Below are 18,865 nucleotides of genomic sequence, written 5' to 3'. Positions count from 1 at the left end.
ACCATCATAGCAGCGTATAGGGACGAGCTTGTTCACTGCACTGACTGGCTGTGAGCTGTGCGCTGTGCTGCGACAAAACGTAGTGGAGCAATGAATCAGAGCATCTGTAATAGTTTAATTGTTACAGAGTCCAAGTTTTTATTTATTGAAGCTCATATTATATTGTTTTTTCATAATTTATGTTAATATTATTTTTATGTGATTTATGTCAACATTAGTTTATATAATTTATGCTTGTATTTTTTATACTACGTTTATATTATTTTCATGTGTTTAAGGCAGCAGCCAACATTTCGGTATCAGCATTGACTGAGCAGTGAGAACTATGTTGGACTGAAAAATAAACAGTATGACAAAATATTTACTCTGACCTTTTGAATCCTGCACCTGCTTAATAAGGTATTAAAAAACTAAAACTAAACTAAAACTAAGCCTTGTTGCAAAAATCAAAACTAAATAAAAACTAGAATGCCTGCTCTAAAACTAATTAAAACTAAACTGTAATGGAAAATAAAATGTCAGAACTAACTAAAACTAAGCTATAATGACAAATCCAAAACTGTTATAACCTTGGTCACTTCATTGATGATACATTTCTGTGAAGCAGATCTGAAGGTTTCATGCATGATTGCTAAATGTAAACAAAGTGAGTGTATTTTACATCAATAAAACTGACAAAATGTGATGAAGAAAGTAAACAAAGAGAAACAATCAAAGAAGAAATCCAGGAGACAAAACTCACAAAGTCGGAGCTATTGTGTGCATTAGTGTGTGTGTGTGTGTGTGTGTGTGTGTTTGTGTGTGTGTGTGTGTGTGTGTGTGTGTGTGTGTGTGTGTGTGTGTGTACATGTATAAGAATGACAGAAAATTGAGAAAAATAAAGGCAAGGGTTGGAAATGAGTGATGGGGCCGCTATGCAAAGATGAGGGGTTGACAGCAAGTGAGTGTGAAGATTGATAAAGGAGCACCAGAGTCAGAAAAACAATTGAGAGACTGTTTTGTACCTGATCTCTTGTTGTCTGTAGTATTGGAGAGTTCTCTGTAGAGCCTCCTGAACAGTCTGTGTCTGCAAAAAGAAAAAAGGAAAGTATTAGTCCAGCAAAATGTAACCTTGTGTCTGAGAGCTTTTCGACGCGTTATGTTAGAGAGACTTTGTTGTTGCATTACAATCATTGAATGTGTCACTGATTACCTGGACAGTCTCAGCATGACCTGAGTTGAAACTGTTACACAACAGGCCAGATTCCCGAACAGATGTTTATTGTTATTTGTTTTGAGTATTTTCCGTTTTTTTCAAAGGTCATCGAATGTCAGGTTAAATTGACCAGTTTTATATTTATACTCAAAGAAAATGTGACAAGAAAAAAATGTTTTTAACCTTCAACTCAATGACTTGAGCTTGAATAATTTGTAAAGAAAAAGTAATCATTCAGTATACATGCTACAATACCCCACACATTTATGTCCCTCATACAATCCTAAAAGTGAACACAACACAAGGGTCAAACTTCTGGATCGACCATCCTTGTGGATGTAAAGCTGGCATATTTTGTGTGTCTGACAGCCTAAGCTTAGGAAGGCCGACACGAGCTGATTATCTGTGATGCAGCTCAAATGCAATGCTGCAGTGACAATGCTAGAACACAGTGTGCCAGCTGGAGAGGTCAATCTGAGGCCGCCGCCCACTCCGGACACATACAGAAATGATTTTGTGTGGTTGCATGCATGCAGTGGTGTGCGGTCAGGGGAGGCAGGGGAGGCAGTGCCACCCCTAGGCTAACAAGAAAAAAATATATATATAAATATCTATATCTATATCTATCTATATCTATATCTATATCTATATATATCTATATCTATATCTATATCTATATCTATATATATATATATATATATATATATATATATATATATAGATATATATATATATATTAGGGCTGTCATTTTAACGCGTTAATTATATTAATTAATTACACCGCAAATTAACGCAGATTCATCTGGATCTCAAACCCGCGGGTTTTTTAATGTCTGGCATTTACAAACTGTGTGTCCTCTTTGGAAAAAGAGGAGTTCTCGTTAGATTTTCAAATTTCCAACGGTCCCTAAATGTATCACACGTGACGTCAGCAACATGCTTTAAACCAAGGGAGGGTAGCGAGAGTGATTGTGACTGCCGTCGACATTGCGTTTATTCACACGTCCTTTTTGAAAATCTGCAGAAAATCAACCGTTAGCTCTAGCTCAATTCTGTAAAAAAAACAGATAATTCTACACTCTATACTGCTTTAAACAAGCTCTGAATGATCGATATTTGTCCTGTATTTAAATCTAACGAATTCTTTGAAAATTTGCTTCCATCTTCCTGGTGTCATGTTTCAGCCTGGGGCTGCTCTGCACCAATCAGCAACAGTTTGTGTGTTCAGAGCATGTTAAACTGAGAATACTTCACTTTTCTTTGATCCAAGACTTGAATTAAGTGTTTTGTACATAAAAAAAGTAAAAAAGTAAATTGCTGATTTGTCAATAAGAGGGAGGCTAACAGAGGGGACAGACAGTGTTTCGTGCTGGCTTCATGCTTGTAATGTGTGTCGGAGGCAGAGACTCCGAGAAAGAGAGAGACCGTTTACTTGAAATCACAACATTTTTCAGGTTTGCGCATGTGTACTAAGGTCTCATGCTGATTAACGTGGGCATAGATGAGGCACAGTGCTTCTCTGCCTCCGCAGGTTGTAATACCGCACCCTCTTTGAGGTCTCGCGATAGTTTGTTAGTGCAGACGTTTATCAGTGTATACCGGAGGTGCCTGGGCTGTGATCTTGTGTTGTTGAGATACGGGTTATTTTTGTTCGTATTTTGCTCTTTCTCCTGTGATGTAAATCCTGAAGAAATGCAGGTGAACATATGTTTCGGGTTTTGATTGGCATTCCGTCTTGTTAACTCCGGGACTTCAGTCTGTCTCCGAACCGTAGATGGGAAAGCTGATTAACGTTTATTTACTTGGCTCGTTGCTGGTAACCGGTGTCTAGGAGTCCGGGCCAAAGTGAAGAAAAAGACTAAAGAGGAGGGAAAAAAAAGGTGCACCTTGTGCACAACCACACATTTATTGAAGAAACAAAGACCAAAATAATGTACTCCTGCCCCACACACACCATGCATGCACTCAGACCGTCTCTCCTTCTGCTATGTCACACACGCACACACACAGCACAGACTGTATAACACACACATATAAAAATTTTAACTTTAGCTGCCTGCCTCCCTCGTCATGTACCTCACCGCGCGTTACTGCATACATGTGTGTGTTTGTGTTAGTCCAAAAAAGAGACACAGAGAAAGTGAGTTGTTGGGTTGTTGAGCTGAAAGCTTGGAAAGCGTATGTAAGAGATATGTTACATTTGGGACACAAGGATTGCATTTTAAACACAGTGGTACCTTGACTTATAAGATACAAGCCATCTCTTGGTTGATTTCTAGCTTTGAGCTGGAGGCTAAAACTCAGGTTGTGAGCCAGCTTCAGATACCTCACCTGTATCTGGAGTAACAAAGGCCACTGTGAATGCTGCAACATCCGCCCAGCATCCTGTTTCTAACCCATTCATTCATGCAGTAAATTTGCAGTGGGAGCATCCTCGCTTTGTGCTTGAAGTCATGTTGCAAAAGTTTCAGACTGTATTTAAAAGAAACACCCAGAAAAAGTTGCAACTGGGCGTGCAACACTTGCTGAACTCATATTGGAAACATTCTGAAAGGGAGGATGAAAAAGAACTCAAACAAGTTTTTATTGAAAAACACCTGCAGATGAAAGTGGGGAAAGTCTGGTAAAAAGGGCAAAAATCAACTAATAAGATTTAGTTATTCAGTTCAGCCTCCAAATCTATCAGCATCTTCAAGTTCAAGTTCTTCAAGTTTGAAATTCAGAATTAAATAATGAACATTATCCTTAATAAAACCAGTTTATGATATTATATTCTATTGTACTGTGTTTTAATACAATATCTGTTATTTGTACATTTTTCTAATTGAGAAACATGTCACTAACAAACAAAAAAAAGCTACAATGCTTATAGGGGGTCCTGGACAGATTAATGGCATTTCAATTCATTTCAATGGGAGAATTGATTTGACACTTGAGTAATTTTAGTTAGAAGCTCTGCCTGGGAACAGATTCAACTCACAAGTCAAGGCTATTGGGACTGGAATGATATGCTGGTTTTGCAATTTGATTCTTTCACAATTTAAATTTTGATTCTTGCGATTTTTGTGATTTTTAGTTTGCTTTTTTTTAACACCAGAACATAAGAAAAAATGAATGATGATGATGATGATGTCTACAGACTGTATCAGGAGCCATATGTTCCCATAAAGTGCACATTTCATAAGTCATAGAGAAAAATTTCACCCTCTGCTGGGAAAAGTCGCAACTTTTTTCCAATCCAAAAACAAAGACTGAAATTAAGGATATGAATTAGAAAAAAAAAATTGGACAAAGAATATTGCCAAACAAAAAATCCGGATTTATCAATTTTCAATTTTTTTCTCCTGCCCCTCGTTGATTTATAAAAACAATAACAGAGGAGTAAAAAGAACAGCTAAATCCAGCTGTATGGAAATACAGGAAACAGATAGTCTGTCATATTTTCATTGTGTCTGTGGAAAATAGACACATCCCCCACTTGCATGCTTGTGTGAATGTCAAGAACTATAACCCCTTGTCTCCATGTCCTTGATTCAGCTACTCATTTACCACAGAGCAACAGGCACGTTACAGAGTGCACACTACATGACCAAACACGCAGGTACTAACTGTTATCAGCCACACCGTGTCAAACATATGGAACACACGTCTATTGTCTTCAGTCGGCACTGATTCAATCATATGTTTACAGTACTCCTAAGTCCAAACCCATGACCCAAACCCACATGAATCCCCAAAGCCCAGTATACTAACTAGTTTGGGGGAAAAAAGTCTTCAGCAGCACAGCATCACGTTTACACTTGTCGCTCTTTATTCAAACTGCTCCATCTCTCTTGTTTGCTCTGTCTCTTTACCCTGGGAGGGGGAGCAGAATCTCATCAGTACTCACTCCATTCCTCTTGCTCTGTTGCTCCGCATTGCTTTTTTTTCTCAGGCATATTTCTCTTTGCTGTATGTGAACCTGCCCTTTCTGTGTAACTCAGAACTGATTCTCTAAAACACAAACACACACACACAACACACACACACACACACACACACACACACACACACACACACACACACACACACACACACACACACACACACACACACACACACACACACACACACACACACACACACACACAATGGACCAGCTCCCTCTTGCCTCCTCTAAATGCATCTTCCACCTACAAATGAACATCCACAAGAGCTGGTATGGTTGTAGAGCAGTGGGTGCTGGTGCTTCAGCACAGCCGGAGAGCTGCCACCACTACTTAGGAAAATAGAAACCCGTAGAACAGATGAGACCAGGCAGATAGTCCCAGCATGAGACGCATCAGACCTCCCTGTCAGGGGGTAGGCAAGTAATAAAGCCCGTTCAAAGACAACTGCTCTGTTGCAACCTGCCTGTGCAGAATCGAGGTGTTGGCAGTATACTCCTGTCAGGGTTAAATATCATCTTCTGAACAAAGCTCTCTTATTGTTTGGGCATTACGCTCAAAATAGAAGTTACTTTGAAGAAAGTTAAATCAGCCAATTGACTTAAACATTGAGTTAAGTTCTGTGATTTGTAAATTTTTCTCAAATTTTTGCTTTATTTTTTGAAGTTTTTTACAGCATACAAACTGTCACATAGCTCCTGAAATATTTTACAAAATGGTTTTGCACAGTAAATCTGCCTAACTGACAAACATCCCAATTAGTTTGACCAGAGAGACTTTTTTGTTGTATTTCTTGTCTGTTAAAAACAATTCCACACAGACGTTATAAAATCCCTGTTTGTGCATTTCTGATACGGTCCCTGGAGTTTTACTCAGTATTGACGTCTTAAAGAGACATGCTTCCTGAATCCAAATTCTGTGCTGTTCATTTGAACCCAAACTCATTCCTCCTTTCCGAACGACATGTTTGTTAACCTCACTGTCGCCACAAAGATGAGGCCACTTAATCAACAGGTGGCTGACAGCTTGCTTGGGCTTAATCTGGTTATCTTAGTGGTGTGAATGTATGGTCTGTGTTTCCAGGCTTCTGACGGGAGAAATGTTCACATGCTGAGTGTGAAGGCATGGAAAACGTCACCAGTCAGTCGCTTGCAATGTCTTTATGACCTTAAAACTTCAATTACAAACCCAGGCTTTAATTGTGAGCAGTGTCACCCACTGAGGCATAAATGTCTTTTTTCTGAGCAACTTGTGGAGGACCATAAGCTGACCAATAACATAAGGTGATGTGCTTTCACTCAGCAGCTTTCTTCTCCCTCAACCCCACAGTTGGCTTTCTTACTGACTTACTTGAACAGAAACTGAATTTTACCTTTTTATTTCCTCTTACCCTCTTAAAAATCAGCAAAGAAGTGCTTTCCTGCTGCTTTTGTTGAGCAAAACTGACAGCCTGACAGCGTTCAGGCCCCCAAGTGAAAGTCAAATCATCAGTGCCTCTTTTTGTCAAAATGTGCAGCCACATCCTGCAAATTTAACTGGACAATGATACAATAAACTTTACAATCCACTTGGGGGATTTGTCATGGACTAAAGCTTGCTCCATTGCCACCATGAATAGTTTATTACATACATTTGAACAAATACTTACTAATATCGGTGTATTGGTGCCTCTCAAAGCTCGATTGTTGTCATTTGGAAGAGATCCATATTTTCAATCAAGGCAAACAGCTCTGTGCCTTTCTTTTCTTTTCTTTTTTTTATTTACCAGCACTCCTGGCTACTTGATAGGGGTGTAAATCACCAGTTTCATGACGTTACGATACAATATCGATTCTTTGGACAACGATATGATATTTGCCGATATCACAAAGTCTGTCACGATACGATACGATTCAGGGGCCTTCGATCGATTTAAGACGATATTATATCCTCACTGAACACAATCAGCAAAATTTCTCCTGAGGCAAGAAAGAAATAAAAAACTTTTGATAGTTTTATTACTGAAATGTGGAACAACGTGCTGACCTTTGGGTATGACAGTTTGTAGAGGATTATAGCCATCTGTATGATCTAATTATCTTTTAAAATTAAAACTGGTTAAATTCAGGTAAGGTACTTTTTTTGCCCCCACAATTACCTTATGGGTCTTACTGTTACACTGTAATGTTTGTCTATTATATCAAGTAATGATGCAACACTGTAATTAAAAACTACTAATTACATAAACTTTATTATTGACCTCCAACATTTGACCATTTTCAATCAAATCAAAAATGTGAAGCTTTGATTTTAATTAAACCCAAACATTTCTGTTGTTCAAAATTAGAACTATCAACTTAACATTGATAGTTTTTTTTTTTTTTTTACTGTGATGCCTGATAACCACAGTTTGTATGTCAGTGTGATCAGACTTTGTTTCACTGTGTAATAGTCGATGTGGAGGAGGAATGACACTAAGCTCTCGCCGTTTTACTATTTAACTTTATGAAATTTCATGAATCTGCGCTACAAAATCAAATTATGAGATAACTCACTGCAGTCGTGTGATGATGCACTCCTGTCGTGTGTGCAGCCCGCATCCTCTGCAGTCGACCGTATCTTACCCGGATACAGGAGAGCTATTTAATGATTGGGCGATATGTCTGGCTCCCTTTTAGCTCTGTGATGCTAACAGCGTCTTGCTACACATTCGCCTACAGCGGTGTGACTCGGTGGGCGCTGAACAGTACATTTTACAGCAGGAGAAATATCAGGCGTGGCGTGTCAGAGAGTGAAAAGGTTCAAATGTGTGTCGCATACGCTTGAGAGGAAACTTCAGAACGACTTGTGGTTGGCTGGAAACGGACATGCGTGTCCGGTCGGGATTTCAAAATAAAGGCGTACATTAAAGATCACGATGTTGATCGATGTTTCGACTTTGCATCGATGTGATTGGATCATTGCTTAACCAATCGATGTATCGATCTATATCGATGGATCATTACACCCCTACTACTTGATTTGAAATGTTGTCTCTGATGCACTTGCTTTGTTTTTTGCTGCATTACCAGCAGGGTATAAAAGTTGTTTTGATGGTAAACATTTAAATATTTCATAGTTTCAACAAATATTAACTTCAGTAACTCCATATACTCATGTTTTGCCTTTTACCCAAAACACTACCAGTCTTATCACGCAGTAAGGCATGCAGGTTATTATTTAACACTGGTATCAGATCTGTATTAGTATCAATTGATACCAAAGGTCAGGTATCGGTAGGGATGGGTACCTCTCACATTTGAAACAATGCGGTACTAATGCCCGGTACCTGGCAATCGGTACCGGTACTCAACGGTACCAATTTTTGGTACTTTTTTGTATTTATGTGGTAAAAAATATAAATTTGTTTAATATAAAATATATACATTTTTTCAATTTAACATATTTGTTCTATAATAACCTTGCAATGCTGTGTTCATGTCCAGCATGTAAAATCGCCTACTCTTCCGCTCCCTCACAGTCACAAAGATGCATTTAGGTACCTAAACATGGTACCTTTTGATTTCACATGAATCGATACCCGGTATTTTTGACAGAATTCGGTCGGTACCCATATAAGTACCTAATTCGGTACCCATCCCTAGGTATCGGTATCAGTATCGGTATCAGTATCAGTATCGATATCGGTATTGGTATCTGTATCGGTATCGGTTAGAGGTGTCCCAGTCCGATATTGATATCGGATATCTGTCCGATATCAGCAAAAAAGCAAGTATCGGTATCATATTGGAATGCATCTAAAATCTCAGATATTAGCAGTTTCTGTTACCAATAGGTTAATGAAAAATGGGTCAGTTTTTCCTCATACCTACTGTTGCTGACTACTGTTCTTTGTTTGAATAATATCACTTAATCAAGCCTTTTTGAACATGACAGACATACTACAAAATAAGTAATAAAAGTATGCATGTTCAATGCTGGTATGGTATCGGATTAATATTGGTATCGGCCAATACTCAATGCTGCAGTATCGGTATCGTATCGGAAATGAAAATGCAATATCGGGACATCCCTAGTATCGGTATCGGAACCAGAAATGTTGGATCAATGCATCCCTTTTTACTAACTAGCCTCAAGCTCGCAGGTTAACATGTCCCATGGAGTTATGGATTGTTATTTCTCGCTTTAAATGAAATCATTGAGGGATTCAATCAGATCAGACAAATGAGCCAAAATGACTGGAAGTGGAGAGATGACATCAACAGGTTCCTGTGACAGAGCAGTGTAGAGAAACACATCTGAAAACAGGATGCATGCCATGCACACATATGCAGCACATTGAACATTTAGCTTTTTGGGCTAAAACAAAAGTCCCTTTCTGTCATAACAGAGGGTCCTGGTGGAGTGGACGTGACCACAAGTTTAGGATGTGGGTGTAGCAGAGTACTCACATTAGCACACTCACACACTTGTCTCACACTTTTCATATTTGTGGCTAACACTCAGAGCCTTTTGATGAACGTCATGGGTCACTAGGCTAATGGCCACCTTCCATGTGATTACACGAAAGAGAGAGGGGGGGCAGAAAATGACTGTTTGCACAAATGTAAGTGAGTATGTGTGTGTGTGTGTGAAAGAGAGAGAGAGAGAGAAAGAGAGAGTTGTAGCTTCTAGGTCAGTGTGGTCAGGTTGAAGACAACCACAGAGAGCATGCTCTGTCCTCTCCGTCACGGTCCACTGCAGTCAACAATAGGCACTGCTGCCGCACACAGACACCGTGTGTTTGTGTGTGTGTGAAGGAGAGAGTGGGGGGGATGATAAAGATGAAATAAAATTTGTTTTTAGGTGCATTTTTAAACTGTCTATGGGCTTCTTTTCTGATGCCTGTGTTCCTCCAGCAGCAGTGTGAATGTTTGGACGGGGAGGAAACCTGAACCACTCTGTGTTTGGCAGAGAAAAGACCCTGGATATTCACCCTTCCCCTGCCCCTGTGACCCTGATGCTATGGTGACATACTTCCAATACTTTTGTATTCAACGCCCACAAACAGAAAACCTGGTTGTATTGTGTCATGTAAATGTCAGACATTATCACTGTTATGCAAGCTGTTTTGTAAGTGGTCGCTGCTCAATATTTTTCACAGATCTATTAAAGATCACCATCAGTGAGAGTTGCAGCCGAGAGCTGAAGTTGGCTCTCAGTGGTCCTCTCCATCATACACCAACATTTTTAGCCGTGCTGTTGAATTTCATTATTCTGCAAGGTTGTGCCTGTGCCACCAAAAAAAAAAGGCTAACAATCCTTAGATTTCTCTGCATCTGCTTTTGCTCCCAGGAACTGGGAGCACAGGGTCTGAGCATTTTCATTTCAGAGGAATATTCCCACGACCTCTTGTCGTCTGATGAAAACACAGCAGAGCCTCTTTTGTAAGAAACTAATGTCAATAGAGCCTGGAGAATCCACAGGAGTTTAAAACTCATGAATCAAAAGGAACATAGCAGATTCTGTGTTTGGAGACTCAACCCAAAAGGGATGATTGGGCTGATAACAGTGGCTCGCGTGCAACACATTATTATTTTTTTTAACCATTATGGATACAAAAGTATCACAGACTGACATCACCACCCTTCTGTTACTGTGACTATTACTAGTGTTGAAAAAAAACAAACTCCACACTTTGCTCTGTCTTTGCTTGATTGGTTGAGAAAGGCAAAAACAAAGCTCTTATTAAAATACAGCCAGCATTTCATTACATGCTTCAGTTCCAAACACTTCAAGTTCAATACTCAGAGTAAAACGTCACAGAACTTCAATGACAGATATTTTTCTCAAAGTAGACCTTTTTTTTTATCATACAGCATCTATGAGTAACGCTCTTATTTTCTTCTTATTCATCCACTCATGACTGGATGAGTCCTACAAGAGCGCTCATCGACACATCGCCATTACTGTCATGTAAAGATTACAGCAGAAAGGATCCAAACACCATTATCTGTTTGGTTTGACATCAGCTAAAAAAAGGAAAAACTCCTGTATATTTAACTTTAATATGTATTTTCTGCAGTGCTTACAAACTACCCCTCCTGTGGTATCTACTACGGCTCTTTACTTTTCATCATGTGATTATTACAGATGACTAATGTACAGTTAGGCCTGTCACGATAATCAATAAATCAATTGACCAAACGATAAATAAAAACGTCCTCGGTAAGTTTGCCAGCCTCGATAAACTGACACGTGCATGCATGTTTGTTTTCCTCCTCTCTTTCCACCAAAGAGGCTGAATGAGAAGATGGCTCACTACGTCTATCTTTCCTAACATCGGGGTGCAAAGGTTTTATAGTGGATTTAGCGGATTTATAGCGGAGTGAGCATCTGTCAAAAATGCAATCTTTGGGGTGAAGACGGGGCTGCTCGCACATACACACGGAGAGAGCTGAAGCAAGCGTCCTGAGGGGTAAGGAGGAAACACACACTAATATGAGTGATGGCACGAAAGATACGGTTCTTAAGCCACCTGCCACAGTCCCAGTGTGGGAATATTTAGTTTTTTTATCAGAATGAACAAAGTGTGAGCTCATGAACACCAATGAGCTGATATGTTGCATTTGTTTGAAAATAGTGGCAACGAAGTCGAAGAGGGAGGTGCAGCGGAGCCTTGTTCTTTGACAATCCGCTCTTACTGAGGCTTTTGGTCTGCAAAGTAAATAGAAATAAAAGCGCCAAATGGTGGACGCTCAAAGACAGCTACATTGCCAAAGAAATGCAGCCCTTCAATACGGTTGAAAGCCAGAAATGTTCAAAATGTTTGACAGACAGTACGGATTGACTGGGAAAAAGTACACGTTACAAACAATTCAGGAAATGTACAAACTCCCTTTTATTTAGGCTATAGTTTTTATTGTTGGGGGTTTTTTTTTGGACTTTCGTTTTTTCTTTAGAGACAGGGTCTTTGTTTTTTTGTTTTTGATTAGTATTAATTATTTTCATTGACATTATTTTTTTCTAAAAGAGAGTCCATTTCATTTTAATTGTATTTTTTTTCTCTTTCTCGTTTGTTAAATTTATTATATTTTTTGTTTAATTTATTTTATTTAAAAGATCCTGACCTTTTAATTACAGTTAAATACTCTTTTAAGAAATTAAAGTTTCTTGCTTTTGATATGGTGCACTCACTTTATAATCCCATTTATCAGAATTACATCAATGAAAAAATGGATAAAAAAATCAAAGTAATATTGACAATAATATCGTTTGTTGGCAATAATATTTTGGAAAATTATCGTCTAGCAAAATTTGTTATTGTGACAGGCCTATGTACAGTTTCAGAGAAGGCGTACATCACCTTCAAACTGAGCTACCACTTTACTTTAACACCTGTTAAAAAAGAAGGCAGAACAAAACCTGTGTCTTCATCATTCCAAGAAATGGGGGAAAACCACTCAACATAGAAAAAGTGCGTGTCAGAAATCCATGGTCATATGTGTGTCAGAGCTGCAAACACACAAATAAACCTATTGTATTCTTTGTCATTTCTCAGACACACACTCCATGTGCTAACCAATGTCTGTCTCATTTCATATGCAGCTTAACATTCAAGTTTGCCTCATATTTCTGACTTTTTCCCTGAGCGCACACATCTCCCCATTCCTGACTGTATTCTGAGTATGAATGTTTGCAGAAAATCTCTTCTCTGGCCAGGAAGATATTTGTGGCTAAACTAGGTCAGATCATCTGCCTCTGTGACATCTTTACTATCTTTGGTACGATGAAGGAGCTAAATAATGTCTGTATTTTCTCACTCCATTAAAACAATCTTTTGATCTGAGGTTACCAAAATATAGCTTTTCCCACTGGGAGACTCACGAATCAAGTTCAAACTAGATTTCAATGAAGACTATTTGACACTGTGAATTAGTTTATGAAAAGAAAGACAAAATAAATCATAAAAGTTGAGCTTTTCACTATCTGCATTTAACTGCATATCCTCTGCATATCTGGCGTCTGTCTCTCTAATTACTGATGTTTGTTATTGTTGTCTGGCTACATAACACGGGGCAGATTACAGATGACTTAATCAAATTCCAAGCTGATGTACCATAACAAAGCACTATGCAACAGCAAATGCCCTGATCATACCCCATCTATCAAAACTGTGCTCAGTCCTAATAACTGCTTTATTGCATTAGAGCCTGTAATACAAGTGAGACACACAGACATAGAAACACGCTCATTCGTCACACTCCTCACATCATTACATATACACAGACAGGGCTTGGACATCTCTCTCTCCCTCTCTTCTTCTCCCCCACAACAACATATTTATTATATAATCTGCCAGATGATTCAGGCTATCAGATTGGAAGGACGAGGAAAGGCTTTTTTTTCAGCACAGCAAACACATCATAACAACATGGGGGAAAGCACCAGCTTGGATTTGGGAGAACTGTACAACTTGTGAAGTTGGAAAAAAAAATTCCCTTGTAGGTTTGAGACCACTGTGCAGAATGAAATTATACAAAGAGAATTATCTGAGGAAGAAAAGACATTGAATTGATAATGAATATTATCAATTAATACCAAATTTAAGGAGAATCGTCAAACTGCAGTAATGTATCGGTTGCATGCCACTCACCGGCAGCTGGCCCGGTTCCTACTGAGCCTTTAGGCAGTTAACAGACAGGATGTCTGCATGGTGATTTCACTTTCTATAAGACTATCTGTTGTTATTCTAAGTCCTTGAGATGTTCAGGAGGCCTACCATTGGTGATGTCAGTCGCCTCAGGCTCTCCCCCAGCGAGTCCAGGTTCACCCGTCTCCTCCTTGTGACCCTCTTGAGGGGTACTTGCTGCTCCTCACCCGCCGGGCACACCGACCTCTCGGCGGGGCTGCGGCCGTTCCAGAGCGCCGCTCTGTGGGAGGAGGGGAACGAAGAGAAGGGACAGCCTCGGCTCTCCTCCGCCGTCTCCAAACCGCCGTCCCCTCCGTCTCCCCCGGGGCTCTCCAGCCCGCAGTCCGAGCCCACCGAGCTGCTGAACGACTCAGAGGAGATCTTGCGCGACGACGAGGACATGGTGGTGATGGTAGTGAGGAAGAGGGGGAGGATAGTGATGATGACTGTGGTAGTGCTGAGGATGATGATGGTGATGATGATGCTACAGTCGGTTCCGTACCACGTCCAACTCTACGCCGGGGAGTCATCAGATAGTGGGGGGTGAGAGGGTTGTTGGTGGGTGAGGAGGTCTGTTTGTATTATTACGTATGCATGTGACTATGTAGTGTGTGTGTGTGTGTGTGTGTGTGTGTGTGTGTGTGTGTGTGTGTGTGTGTGTGTGTGTGTGTGTGTTAGTAGGTGCGCGTAAAAGTGTCCAGGTCTGTGTGTCTGTGTGCGTATGCGATGCGTCTGTCTGCGAGTAAGCCTCAGCGAACCTATTCAGAGGGAAAGAGGGAGGTAGGGGGGATGGGGTGGGGGGGTCGACCGAGAACGAGAGCACTAACGGCACGCAAACATTTATGTAAGGGGAGGAGGAGGTGGGTATCGCCCTCTTACAAACCCGTCCTCCTAAATAAATCCACACTGAACTCCCAAGATGACCACGCTGAAAAGATGCTTCAAACAACCATAAAATAAAGAGCTTCTCGCGACGGTATCTGAGCCTGTCAAAAGTGGTGTCAAGCAGCTAGCGTGCACACGGCGGAGCGGTGTCTCGCGCCAGAACTCGCAGACGTTACCTTAACTGATGAAATAGCACAGCAGATAACCGAAAAAAGACTGTCCAAAATCGCCATAACGGTCCAGTGCTGTAGCTCCGGTACATGTCAACTCTTTCTCACACATACACGGGAATTCAGCATCCGAAAATATTAGGTGGTGTCTCCCATTTTCCTCCCCACCTCGTTGAAGAGAAATCCCCAAAGTCACAGCAGATGAGACTGCTCCTCTCTATTCTCCGTTCCTCCGTCCCCTGTACTCCTGCTGCTCCCTCGGCTGCTGCTGCGGCCGATCCTCTGCGACAGCGGTTCTCCTGTCTGTCAGAGAGCCAACTGACCGTCCGTCATCCGTCATTCGTCCATCTTCCACTTTTATCCCCTCACAGTTGCTCCTCGACTTTCCCGTTTTGTCGTCTTATTGGGTCAACGTGCAAACTGACAGCAGCAGTGGAGTGGTGGTGCACGAGATGTGAACCAGGCAGTGAGTGAGCGCGCGAACAGCCAACAGTAGCTCGCACCGGTGATGTGATGATCGTTCTGCCGAGCTCGCGCTGTGAAGTAAGCTGCGCACTGTTCTGCTCATCAGTCAGACCAAAAACCTCATAGATAGATAGATAGATAGATAGATAGATAGATAGATAGATAGATAGATAGATAGATAGATAGATAGATAGATAGATAGATAGATAGATAGATAGATAGATAGATAGATAGATAGATAGATAGAATCCACGTTTTTATTGCAAACGACCACCCGTTTTAAGTATAAATGTGTCAAACATAAACACTAAATTTCGCATATTATGGATTGTAGTGGGAGCAAGGGTATACTTAAAAACGTTTTAAACCAAATTTGTAACTAAACACTGCTGCAGTGCACCCAAAAATACTCCTGTACAAGCTTTCTTTTGTTTAGTTGTACTTTAAAATTCAAAACGTAGGCTATGAAACCAATTAGTTTCTAACTGAGAAGTAGGCCTACTTTCCTTATAGCTACCAATAATTTGTGTTCCTTTATTTAAAAAATAAAAAAAAACACTGACTAATATTGTATTAAATAATAATAGCAAATTGCTATATTGTACCAATAATCCCAATCACACAATTTTGCCAAATTTTGCAGCACTGTTGTAAACTGGGTGACATGTTCTCTTAAAAATTAAGGACAAAAGTTAAAACAATTTTTTTCTGTTAGTGTATGTAAATCGACCATGGAGGGGTGCACTATATAAAAGCTTGCCTAGGATGCCACGTTAGGTGGAGTCTGCTCTGCTTTGACCCCTGACTGGGATGTCCAAACTAGGGCACTGCAGGAGGGGCATTGGGCATGTATGCACAGATTTAAAATGGGATTAGAATCCTTCACCACAGCGTGGATTAACGCAATAATGATCGTTGTATTTGTGAAGAGTTAACTGGTGGAAAACAATGAGAGAGCAACAGGGTTGCTGACATAACGAAGTAAGAATTTAAGAAGCCTTATTTAAATAAATGCCTCAAAACCTCTGTGATCAAGGGAGCTTTGATTTTTGTCGTTTATTTAACACAAACAATTAATAGGTTGACAAAATGTTGGGTCTGTTAAGTGTCATATAGGCAGATCCCTAAACACACATTATCTCTGCAAAACACAAGCAGGTAATTGTTCTAATATTATTCAAGTGCAAATGGTAATCTAGATGCATCTAACCGGAATCAAACAACAGTCACAGCCAATGCACCAACTTCATGGAAATGTACCAAACATGTTCAACATGGCCATGCAAGGACAAAGATGGCTCCACAGGCAGATGATGGAGCTGGCAGCAGCAGGTTCACGCTTGTTGCCTCCTGTCAGAGAACAGAAAGAAGCTCATGTTTGGCACTAATCACAGCACTGACCTTGACCTCGATTGGCAGAGCATGTCTGTTCATTTAGGCCCCAAAGGGACAAGCAGGGCGACACTGAAACATGCATGATGCATCATAAGACATGGGCACACTGACATACACACACACACGCATGCCCTGGTGTAATTTCCTGGAGGTACCTACTATTTCATTTGACTTTCTGGAGCAGTATGACCCCAATACATTGCACAGAATTTCACTCCCTCTTTTTCTCTGTAACACACCCACACACACTTGGGCAACAACGCACTACACACAGTCTGTGTCTCGCTTTCTCTTTCCTTATCGGGTCGTTTGCTCTTTGCAATCAGTCTGCCATCAGTCAGTTATAATGTGGGCATTTAATAAAGCCAAGAGTACAATGGGATAAATAATGTTCCAGGGAAGATAAGCTCAGCAGCAGTCAGCCATCTGTAGCTGAGAGGAGACAGGGCAATGGATCAGCAACTGGGCTATCATAGAATTAGACTGTGTAGAAAGGGCACCACATGGGGTATCAGGCTAATCCTGTTCAATAGGTGTATCCAACACAGACGCATTAGCATTGATACACAGAATAGGGTCCAAGAAAAATTGTTCTTAACATCAGAATTGATGGATCTCTATTGAGGGTATTATAATAGCCCCAATCAACTTTGTCATAAAATTTTGATTTATATTGGCTTCATATAGGCAAAATGACCTAAAATTAGCACAGCTTGCGATAAATACTAATAGCAGCTGCACACCAATTTGTGCCCATAGGGAACCCTTTAATACACCACATTATGTCATTATTATTTTATTAGAAATATGCGTTCATGAGCTCCAAAATGAATGCAGTGGAAATTTTCATACACAGTCAAATAACATTTATATTAAAACAATCAAAATAGTATATTTACTATTATTATTATAGTAGTAGTAGTAGTAGTAGTAGTAGTAGTAGTAGTAGTCCGTACCATTGCAATATACTGTGATAGTAGTATAGTGTGTGTGTTTGTGTGTGTGTAAATATATATATATATATATATATATATATATATATATATATATATATATATATATATATATATATATATATATATATATATATATATATATATTTATCTATTTATGATCCTTACCATTGCAAGATACATTAAAAATTACTGTAAGTGTAAAATGAAAAGGGTTGCTGTACATTTTGCATAATTGATAATTAACATAAAACCGAGGCTTAGGACAAAAGGAGGAAATAACTTAGACATTCCTTTGACAGATTATCAATGTCAAATCAGAATCAGATTTATAAAAATATGAACTCACATACACAGATAAATCAAGCTAATGTGGACAAAAAGTAATGAGAAGTCCATGAAAACCCTCTGGGAAGAGTTCCACACATTGATCTAAAAACTGAAAAAAATAAAAAGTACAGTTTAGGAATGCAGGAAGATAAGAAAAGGTTCAGCCCATGTCATACACCAATGAGTCAAAACCAGGTGCTTTCCCCAAGAGATAAGCTCACAAACTGAAACAAAAAAACACAATGCTTCTTTTAGACTCTGCAGCCTTATCAGGTACATCCTTTCAGATGCATAACTCCCTAATTTTAAGGCTGTGTCCCTCGTACTCAAGTTCTTCACTGTGTGTTTCGGCGAGGAGCAAGTGCTTGGTGTTACTATGTGTGTTTGCAATCATATAAGTGAATGAAACAGCAGCACTGTGTGGGGGGCCGCAAAACGACTCCAGTGAGGGCATCAGTGTGTGTGTACATGTGTGTGTGTGTAATGCAGAGAGAAATTGCTGTCTCGGTCATAAATCTGCCCCTGAACAATCTAATTGGCCATAAACATACATCACTCCACGCCACTCTGCTGCTATTAACCGTGAACTTGGGCTTTTCTGTCACTTGAGCAATATAAATAACCTACTGTGCTGTCCCAAGGGATCACTTCAAAGGAACAAATAAGGCTAAAGAGCAGCAAATTGCATGGTGGGTGTTACACTAAAAACAGCACTCAGATCAAGCTGGATTTCCTTAAATGATCACAACATTTTCTGACCTCTGAATCCATATTCAGGCGGTGGGTTTGGTGGTTACATTGTATTGAAGTGGTCGACCAAAGAGGGGGCTAACACATTTTGTTAAAACAGATCCTTCTTGAGAATGATAAATATTCTGCATCCCATTGACCTGCAG

At 39.9% G+C, this 18,865-nt stretch overlaps 1 protein-coding gene across 1 annotated transcript in view; it reads right to left on the bottom strand.

Moving 5' to 3' along the window:
• The window catches only part of gucy1a2 (guanylate cyclase 1, soluble, alpha 2), a 48,377-nt gene extending 33,030 nt beyond the window's left edge, over nucleotides 1–15,347 (bottom strand). Inside the window, exons 1-2 of the mRNA XM_074679881.1 lie at nucleotides 13,862–15,347; nucleotides 1,005–1,066 (exon numbers count right to left, since the gene is read on the bottom strand). Of these exons, the coding sequence (XP_074535982.1) occupies nucleotides 1,005–1,066; nucleotides 13,862–14,173 (374 nt within the window). The 5' untranslated portion in view covers nucleotides 14,174–15,347. The remainder of the gene's footprint in view (nucleotides 1–1,004; nucleotides 1,067–13,861) is intronic.
• Nucleotides 15,348–18,865: the final 3,518 nt, after the last annotated feature.

The sequence above is a fragment of the Halichoeres trimaculatus genome, unplaced genomic scaffold (assembly GCF_033239565.1).
Source record: "Halichoeres trimaculatus isolate MK-OKI-2021-1 unplaced genomic scaffold, fHalTri1.1 fHalTri1_scaffold_9, whole genome shotgun sequence".
Lineage (NCBI taxonomy): Eukaryota > Metazoa > Chordata > Actinopteri > Labriformes > Labridae > Halichoeres > Halichoeres trimaculatus.
Note: the sequence above shows the minus strand (reverse complement) of the source record. Positions and strands in the feature narration are given on the sequence as shown.